Genomic DNA, 9,848 nt, shown 5'->3' with positions numbered 1-9,848 from the left:
TAGTCCCGAGTCCCAATAGTCCCGAGTCCCAGTAGTCCCGAGTCCAAATCGCAGTCCCAGTCCCATTCCCAGTCCCAGTAGTCCCGAGTCCAAGTAGTCCCGAGTCCTAGTAGTCCCAGTCCCAGTAGTCCTGAGTACCAGTCCCAGTCGTCCCGAGTCCCAGTAGTCCCAGTAGTCCCAGTGGCCCCAGTAGTCCCAGTAGCCCCAGTAGGGCTACTAGTAGTCCCAGTAGTCCCAGTCCCGAGTCCTGAATCCAGAGTCCGGTTCTCTTTAAATGAGGACCAGTTGAAGGTTTTCTTCTCCTAAACATTAACGTGTTGATAAATGATGACATCATCAAAAGCTGCAGATTCACAGTAAAAACAGTAGAAACAGACTCTATTCATGTCAGTACCGGTCACACTGACGGGTCCAGATTATCGGAACCACAATGCTTTTACTCTGAGTACTGTGAATACTGTCAGTACTTAGAGTACTTTGAGTACTGTGAGTTCTGTGAATACTGTGAGTACTGTGAGTACTGAGTACTGAATATTGTGAGTACTGAGTGTTGTGAGTACTGTGAGTACTGAGTACTGAATACTGTGAATACTGAGTACTGCAGCAGGTGGAACACCAGACATCGGTGGTTAAAGTCGTGCAGCTTGTTGGCCTACTTATCTTATTAATGCTGTGTAAGCTCTCTAATGCCCTCACACACACACACACACACACACACACACACACACACACACACACACACACACACACACACACACACACACACACACACACACACACACACACACTCACTCACTCACTCACTCACTCTGAGTCGGAGGAGGAAACAACAGTGAAGCTCTGCAGCTGAAACGGAGACGGCGTCCGTCTGTAGAGGTGAGAAGACGAAGACATGTTGTAGAGGACAGACGTAGTAGAACGCAGTAGAACACTGTAGAACATAGTAGAACATAGTAGAACGCAGTAGAACACCGTAGAGCATAGTCGAACGCTGTAGAACATAGTAGAATGCAGTAGAACACCGTAGAACATAGTAGAACAGTAGAACGCAGTAGAACACTGTAGAACATAGTAGAACGCAGTAGAACACTGTAGAACGTAGTAGAATGCAGTAGAACACTGTAGAACATAGTAGAACACAGTAGAACACCGTAGAACATAGTAGAACGCAGTAGGACATTGTAGAACATAGTAGAACACAGTAGAACACCGTAGAACATAGTAGAACGCAGTAGAACACTGTAGAACGCATGTAGAACATAGTAGAACGCAGTAGAACATAGCAGAATGCAGTAGAACATAGTAGAACGCAGTAGAACATAGCAGAACACAGTAGAACGCAGTAGAACATAGCAAAACACAGTAGAACGCAGTAGAACATAGCAGAATGCAGTAGAACATTGTAGAACACAGTAGAACATAGCAGAACACAGTAGAACATAGCAGAATCCAGTCGAACAGAGTAGAATGCAGCAGAATGTAGTAGAACATAGCAGAACGCAGTAGACCGCAGTAGAACGTGGTAGAATGCAGTAGAACATAGCAGAACGCAGTAGAACGTAGCAGAACGCAGTAGAACACAGCAGAACGCAGTAGAACATAGTAGAACACAGTAGAACGCAATAGAACGTAGCAGAACACATTAGAACATAGCAGAACGTAGTAGAACATAGCAGAACGCAGTAGAACATAGTAGAATGTAGTAGAATATAGCAGAACCCAGTAGAACATAGCAGAATGCAGTAGAACATAGCAGAATGCAGTAGAACATAGCAGAACGCAGTAGAACATAGTAGAACGCAGTAGAACATAGTAGAATGCAGTAGAACATAGCAGAACACAGCAGAACACAGCAGAATGCAGTAGAACATAGCAGAACACAGCAGAACACAGCAGAATGCAGTAGAACAGTAGAACGCAGTAGAACATAGTAGAACACAGTAGAACATAGCAGAACACAGTAGAACATAGTACAACGCAGTAGAACACTGTAGAACATAGTAGAACACCGTAGAACACTGTAGAACGCATGTAGAACATAGTAGAACGCAGTAGAACATAGTAGAACATAGCAGAACACAGTAGAACGTAGTAGAACGCAGTAGAACATAGCAGAACGCAGTAGAACATAGTAGAACACAGTAGAACATAGCAGAACACAGCAGAATGCAGTAGCGCGCAGAACATAGCGAAACGCAGTAGAACAGTAGAACGCAGTAGAACAAAGTAGAATGTAGTAGAACATAGCAGAACGCAGTAGACCGCAGTAGAACGTAGTAGAATGCAGTAGAACATAGCAGAACGCAGTAGAACGCAGTAGAACATAGTAGAACACAGTAGAATGCAATAGAACGTAGTAGAACACAGTAGAACGCAATACAACGTAGCAGAACACATTAGAACATAGCAGAACGCAGTAGAACATAGCAGAACGCAGTAGAACATAGTAGAACACAGCAGAACACAGTAGAACATAGTAGAATGCAGTGGAACTGTCTCACGGACAAACCAGGACAGACAGGAAGTAGAAAGTTCACCACCTGAGTGTTTCAGTCGACCTTGTTGTTGTTTGGCTTCATTTTCAGTTTGGTCACGTCAACAAGTGTCGACTCATCACTGTTGTTTGTTGGTTTGTTTGTTTTGTGCTCTGAGGTCAGTTCTCTGTGACCTGCGGACAAAACACAACACAAACCTGTGTCCTCTGAATGTCCTTCACATGTTGTTCAGATGTTCAGGAAAAATCTACGTGGCCCTGAGGGTCAAATGCAAAAACACTTTACAAGATGCACAAACATTTCACCGTGTTCGTTTGTTTGTTGGTGTGTGTGGCTTTTGGTTTGTTTGTTTGTTTGTAGTGGAGCAGGTGGAGGAGGATGCTGCCCTCCTGCCGGCTGCTGCTGTGGCAGGCGGCTCTCAGAGTTTCTTATCATGTTGTTACAGGTAAGAAATTCATCACTGAGTCGTTTTGTTATCAGACAAATAAAAAGATCTCCGTTTCAAAACTGATTTAAAAAATACTTTTAAACTTCTGAGAATGTCGTGTTTGAAAACGTTGTCAAATGTCCTGATCACCACGTGACCGCCGCTTCAGACTCACCTCCTTCTGCCGCCTTTCATTTCTTCCCCAGCCAGTCTGTGTCTGGGCGGGTCGGACATCCTGGCGTCCGTCAGAGAGAACAGTCCGATGGGTCAGTTCGTCTCCAACATCAGCATCTCCTCCGATCCCGGAGCCGCCGCCGTCCGTCTGTGTCTGAGCGGGCAACACGCCGACTGGTTCTTCTTAGAGGGTCGCACCGTCCGACTCAACTCCTCCCTGTCCAGAGTCCTCGACCGAGAGGTATGGCTGAAACACGCCTGTAACATGCATGTACAGTGGTGTGAAAAAGTGTTTGCCCCCTTCCTGATTTCTTATTTTTTTGCATGTTTGTCACTTAAATGTTTCAGATCATCAAACAAATTTAAATATTAGTCAGGCAGGTCCTATTGAAGTGATTTCTAGATTGAGAACAGGTGTGTCAGTAATCAGGCCTGGGTGTGGCTCGAGAAATTGAACTCAGGTGTGATAAACTACAGTTAAGTTATGTTTTAACAGGAGGGGGCAAACACTTTTTCACACAGGGCCATGTGGGTTTGGATTGTGTTTCTCCCTTAATAATAAAAACCTTCATTTAAAAACTGCATTTTGTGTTTACTTGTGTTATCTTTGACTAATATTTAAATTTGTTTGATGATCTGAAACATTTAAGTGCAAAAAAATAAGAAATCAGGAAGGGAGCCAACACTTTTTCACACCACTAAGTCACCTGGAACACATACGGAACACGCATCTAACACATATGTAACATTCCTGAAACACGCCTGTAACACGCATGGAACATGCCTGAAAGTGTTCTCTGAAGGTGTTTTGTATAAAAGCTTCATGATCACCTGGATGATCAGACGTGACTCAGGCGTGTTTGTCTCAGGTTCAGGGATCCATGCTGATAGCAGAGCTCACCTGTTATGAAGATGATGTCATCCAGGTAGGTCGCCTCCACTGATCAGCATGAACAGGTGACGCCTCCGAGCCGCTTCACGAGAGTCCGGATCTGTTTCAGAGTCGCTTCAGGATTCTGGTGGAAGTTCTGAATGAAAACGACAACAAACCCCACTTCCTGCTGGAAACCATTCAGCCGCTCACCGTCAGCGAGGTAAAACACACCAAACACGTAGACATCACACCAAACACGTAGACATCACACCAAACATGTAGACATCACACCAAACACCGAGACATCACACCAAACATGTAGACATCACACCAAACACGTAGACATCACACCAAACATGTAGACATCACACCAAACACGTAGACATCACACCAAACATGTAGACATCACACCAAACATGTAGACATCACACCAAACACCGAGACATCACACCAAACATGTAGACATCACACCAAACACGTAGACATCACACCAAACACGTAGACATCACACCAAACATGTAGACATCACACCAAACACGTAGACATCACACCAAACATGTAGACATCACACCAAACACGTAGACATCACACCAAACATGTAGACATCACACCAAACACGTAGACATCACACCAAACACGTAGACATCACACCAAACACGTAGACATCACACCAAACATGTAGACATCACACCAAACACGTAGACATCACACCAAACACGTAGACATCACACCAAACACGTAGACATCACACCAAACATGTAGACATCACACCAAACACGTAGACATCACACCAAACATGTAGACATCACACCAAACACCGAGACATCACACCAAACATGTAGACATCACACCAAACACGTAGACATCACACCAAACACGTAGACATCACACCAAACACGTAGACATCACACCAAACATGTAGACATCACACCAAACACGTAGACATCACACCAAACACGTAGACATCACACCAAACATGTAGACATCACACCAAACACGTAGACATCACACCAAACATGTAGACATCACACCAAACACCGAGACATCACACCAAACATGTAGACATCACACCAAACATGTAGACATCACACCAAACACCGAGACATCACACCAAACATGTAGACATCACACCAAACACGTAGACATCACACCAAACACCGAGACATCACACCAAACATGTAGACATCACACCAAACACCGAGACATCACACCAAACACGTAGACATCACACCAAACATGTAGACATCACACCAAACATGTAGACATCACACCAAACATGTAGACATCACACCAAACACCGAGACATCACACCAAACATGTAGACATCACACCAAACATGTAGACATCACACCAAACACCGAGACATCACACCAAACATGTAGACATCACACCAAACATGTAGACATCACACCAAACACCGAGACATCACACCAAACACCGAGACATCACACCAAACATGTAGACATCACACCAAACATGTAGACATCACACCAAACATGTAGACATCACACCAAACACGTAGACATCACACCAAACATGTAGACATCACACCAAACACGTAGACATCACACCAAACATGTAGACATCACACCAAACACCGAGACATCACACCAAACACGTAGACATCACACCAAACATGTAGACATCACACCAAACACGTAGACATCACACCAAACACCGAGACATCACACCAAACAGGTAGACATCACACCAAACACCGAGACATCACACCAAACATGTAGACATCACACCAAACATGTAGACATCACACCAAACAGGTAGACATCACACCAAACACCGAGACATCACACCAAACATGTAGACATCACACCAAACATGTAGACATCACACCAAACACCGAGACATCACACCAAACACCGAGACATCACACCAAACATGTAGACATCACACCAAACATGTAGACATCACACCAAACACCGAGACATCACACCAAACAGGTAGACATCACACCAAACACCGAGACATCACACCAAACATGTAGACATCACACCAAACATGTAGACATCACACCAAACACCGAGACATCACACCAAACACCGAGACATCACACCAAACACCGAGACATCACACCAAACACCGAGACATCACACTCGTCTTCGTCATGTCTGCAGCTGGCGTCCGTGAACTCTGCGGTTTTCACCGTGAGGGCGATTGACGCCGACGAAGACACCATCAGCTACATCATCGACCAATCATCGGTAAGACGTCTGTCCACTGGCTGCATGTCCTCGGTAACCACATGTCCTCGGTAACCACATGTCCTCTGGTTCCTTCAGCGGGACGCCGGCTTCTTCAGGATCGACCTGCCCAACAGTGGAACCGTCGTTCTCAAAAAACCTCTGGACTACGAGACCAGAACCAACCTGCAGATCGTCATGTGGGCCCAGGTAACATCAGCTGGTCAGGTAGTGATGAAGAGGAGGTCAGCTGGTCAGGTAACCCTTAACACGATCAGCAGGTGAACGTTTGAGACTTGATGTGATGAAGTGGTGACAGACGATGATGTCATCACTTCATCGGTGATGTCATCAAACTGAACGTTATTAAAAGCTGAAATATCGTAGAAATGTGCTGATTGTTGTTGGTTTTATGAAACAGGAATCGAACACCGTGGAACGATTCAACACATCTGCTGTTCTCACCGTCAACATCGAGGACAGCGATGACCAGTATCCTCAATTCCTGCCCTGCACACCTGTGTCTCCAGGTGTTCCTGTCTGCATGAGCCCCATCTACACCGCCAACATCACCCAGACACACCAGGTACACCTGAGACACACCTGAGACACACCAGGTACACTTGAGACACACCTGAGACACACCAGGTACACAAGAGACACACCAGGTACACCTGAGACACACCTGAGACACACCAGGTACACTTGAGACACACCTGAGACACACCAGGTACACAAGAGACACACCAGGTACACCTGAGACACACCTGAGACACACTTGAGACACACCAGGTACATCTGAGACACACCTGAGACACACCAGATACATCTGAGACACACCAGGTACACCTGAGACACACCAGGTACACCTGAGACACACCTGAGACACACCAGGTACACCAGAGACACACCTGAAACACACCAGGTACACCAGAGACACACCTGAAACACCAGAGACACACCAGAGACACACCTGAAACACCAGCGACACACCTGAGACAACAGGTATATTTGGTTGTTGAATAGATCACCAGGTGTTTGTTTTCTGTTTCAGGTTGCGGTTCTGGAGTTTTCTCCTGGTCCAATCAGAGCGAAGGACGGAGACAGAGGAATCGACTGTCCTCTGACCTACAGCATCCTCTCTGGTCAAACTTTAACTCTCTGTCATTATCAGTGTCCAGGTGTGTCCAGGTGTGTCCAGGTGTGTAGAGGAGTATGTTTGACCCCACAGGTGGTGACCAGGGCAGGTTTGCGATGGACAACAGGACAGGTGAGATCAGGTTAACCAGACCTGTGGACGACCGCCGGCTGACGCCAAACTTCAGGCTGAACATCATGGTAACGGCCCGACTGTTCACCACTTCATTCACTACGACCCGTTTACTACAGCAGGTGAGACGTCTACCTGCTCCTCCCTCCTGTCCAGGTGCAGCAGGTGGACGACAGGTTGAAGTACAGCGTGACATCCGTGCTGGTTCGAGTTCTTTCCAAGAACACGTTCCCTCCGGTGTTCAACAGAACCACCTTCAGAGGTTTCATCATTCAGAGTTCTAGCCCCGCCTCCATCGTCTCCACCTACGGGAACCAGGTGTTACAGGTCCAGGTGTCAGACCGCGACTTCTTCGACGTAAGAACACACGCCGCACTACCTGTACTAGCCCCTGCGTCACACCTGGTGAGTCATCATTGCTGTCCAATCACAGGGCCTGAATCCAAACATCCACTACTCCCTCCACCCTCCGTCCGAACTGTACCAAGTCACCCGGGGGGGGGTTCTGATCGCCTGCACAGACAAACTGCACGCCTTTGACCGACACATTCTCCAGGTGAGTTTACTTGTATGACATCACACCGCCATGCAGGTCAACACGCACCTGAACCCCTTAAATACCCAGAAACTTGTCCAACCAGAGTTGTCCAACGAGGCGTTCAGGAACCAACGGGCTGCAGGTGGAAGTGATGTTATAATTGATCGATTATTGATTGGTTATCGATCGTTTTGCAGGTCGTCGCCAGAGACGAAGAATCCGGAGAAGAAGCTTCAGCTTCAGTGGACGTCGAAGTCCTGCAGAGAGGACAAGCAGGTGAACATGAACACTCACATCATACAGTTTACATACATGTGGAGGAGCAGCGGGGAGGAAGGGGGGTGGGGGAGGGTTGGTTGTGGACAGCTAGCTGAAGGTTTTCTGCTCCGCTGATCATTAGGATCATTGATCTCCTTAATGAGTTAACAGACACTCGTGGTGCGTTCACTGACATGTACTCTGTTTTCAGTGCCTGGTGGTGCGTTCACGGAGCAGCAGTTGTTCCGGGATGTGGACACCCGGCTGGCGGGCGGGATGGCGCTGATCGTCCTCCTCGTGTTTCTGTCAGCTCTCGTGTTCGTGCTGCTCCGGATTGTCCGGAGGAGGCGACGGCAGGAGGCCGAGGACGGCGCCGCGGCCGCTGTTGGAAAACATCTGGATGTGGTACGAACCGAAACACTTTGATTCACCTGACAAACATCTGTGGTAGATTTTATTACAGCACCCGTCTTTACGAGACACTGAACACACCGCTGGTGGAGACCAAACAAAACGCTCTGTGTTGTGTTCACTGCCCTTCTCTGACGTCAGCTTTCAACGTGTCTTTCGAGGTCGTGGCGCTCCTAGACGTCTTCATAACGAACTCAGAGATGTCAGTTGAGGACTTCCTGTCCACAAAATAAAACCACCTGCACCTGAACAGGTGGACAGGAAGTCCGACTGATCAGGAAACTGTCCTGTGGTCTTCAGGTGAGCTCCGGTCCACCTGTCCTCACCGACGAGTCCTCGTACGGCAGAGCTTTCAGCCGCCAGCGGGAGTCTTCATCACCATCAGACAGCCTCCATGGAAGACAGGGAGTCTACACCAGGAGGCCCTCTGTGCTCCCTCCTCCTCCTCCTCCTCCTCTATCATCATCAGGACGTTACACCTGGGAGACGCTGCGGTCTGATGATGTCAGAGGAGGTCTACGGTCCACAGGTTTTCATGGTGATGACATCACAGCCCTGGACAGAGAGACTCCTCAGAGAGACGCTGACATGGAAACAGACCAATCAGAGAGCAGGAAAAAGCCCAGCTAACATGACAGCCAATCACAGCGTGGGAATCCGCACCACCTGTTAATCAGGTATCAGAGGACATGTCCGTCACCAGTGGACATGTCCTTTGATGTCCTCTGATGATGGACAGTGATATGAGAGCAGAGGAGTCAGACACATTAAAAACAAACACATTTCAAAAGCAGCCAATCAGCATCCAGGCGAGAACACACCTGGGCACAGGTGAGTCTGTAAACAATCCCCTGAGCAGCTAACAGACATACTAATGGAAACACTGACACAACTCCAGCAGCTGAGACTGTAAACAACAACAACAACAATAAAAACCACCCAACAGCTTGCACACACGTTACATGTTCATATCCACACACACGTTACATGTTCATATCCACACACACGTTACATGTTCATATCCACACATATGTTACATGTTCATATCCACACATATGTTACATGTTCATATCCACACATATGTTACATGTTCATATCCACACATATGTTACATGTTCATATCCACACATGAAGACTTCCATCAGAACTAAAATGTTTGACTGAATGAAGAAAAACATCCATCTGGTATGAAGTGTTTTCTCT

General features: G+C 47.0%; 1 protein-coding gene across 1 annotated transcript in view; it reads left to right on the top strand.

Annotated features, from left to right (window-relative positions):
• The first annotated feature begins 827 nt into the window (after positions 1–827).
• The window catches only part of cdhr5-rs (cadherin-related family member 5, related sequence), a 9,531-nt gene continuing 510 nt past the window's right edge, over positions 828–9,848 (top strand). The window contains exons 1-15 of the mRNA XM_069145418.1: positions 828–876; positions 2,856–2,940; positions 3,129–3,337; positions 3,966–4,022; positions 4,098–4,190; positions 6,103–6,189; positions 6,268–6,378; positions 6,590–6,754; positions 7,223–7,313; positions 7,400–7,506; positions 7,595–7,795; positions 7,872–7,994; positions 8,174–8,252; positions 8,446–8,639; positions 8,946–9,848. The exon at positions 8,946–9,848 is cut by the window's right edge and continues 510 nt beyond it. Of these exons, the coding sequence (XP_069001519.1) occupies positions 2,874–2,940; positions 3,129–3,337; positions 3,966–4,022; positions 4,098–4,190; positions 6,103–6,189; positions 6,268–6,378; positions 6,590–6,754; positions 7,223–7,313; positions 7,400–7,506; positions 7,595–7,795; positions 7,872–7,994; positions 8,174–8,252; positions 8,446–8,639; positions 8,946–9,275 (1,914 nt within the window). The 5' untranslated portion in view covers positions 828–876; positions 2,856–2,873 and the 3' untranslated portion in view covers positions 9,276–9,848. The remainder of the gene's footprint in view (positions 877–2,855; positions 2,941–3,128; positions 3,338–3,965; positions 4,023–4,097; positions 4,191–6,102; positions 6,190–6,267; positions 6,379–6,589; positions 6,755–7,222; positions 7,314–7,399; positions 7,507–7,594; positions 7,796–7,871; positions 7,995–8,173; positions 8,253–8,445; positions 8,640–8,945) is intronic.

The sequence above is a fragment of the Embiotoca jacksoni genome, unplaced genomic scaffold (assembly GCF_022577435.1).
Source record: "Embiotoca jacksoni isolate LCO1_2020_lvr unplaced genomic scaffold, fEmbJac1.0.p SCAF_125, whole genome shotgun sequence".
Classification (NCBI taxonomy): Eukaryota; Metazoa; Chordata; class Actinopteri; family Embiotocidae; genus Embiotoca; species Embiotoca jacksoni.
Note: the sequence above shows the minus strand (reverse complement) of the source record. Positions and strands in the feature narration are given on the sequence as shown.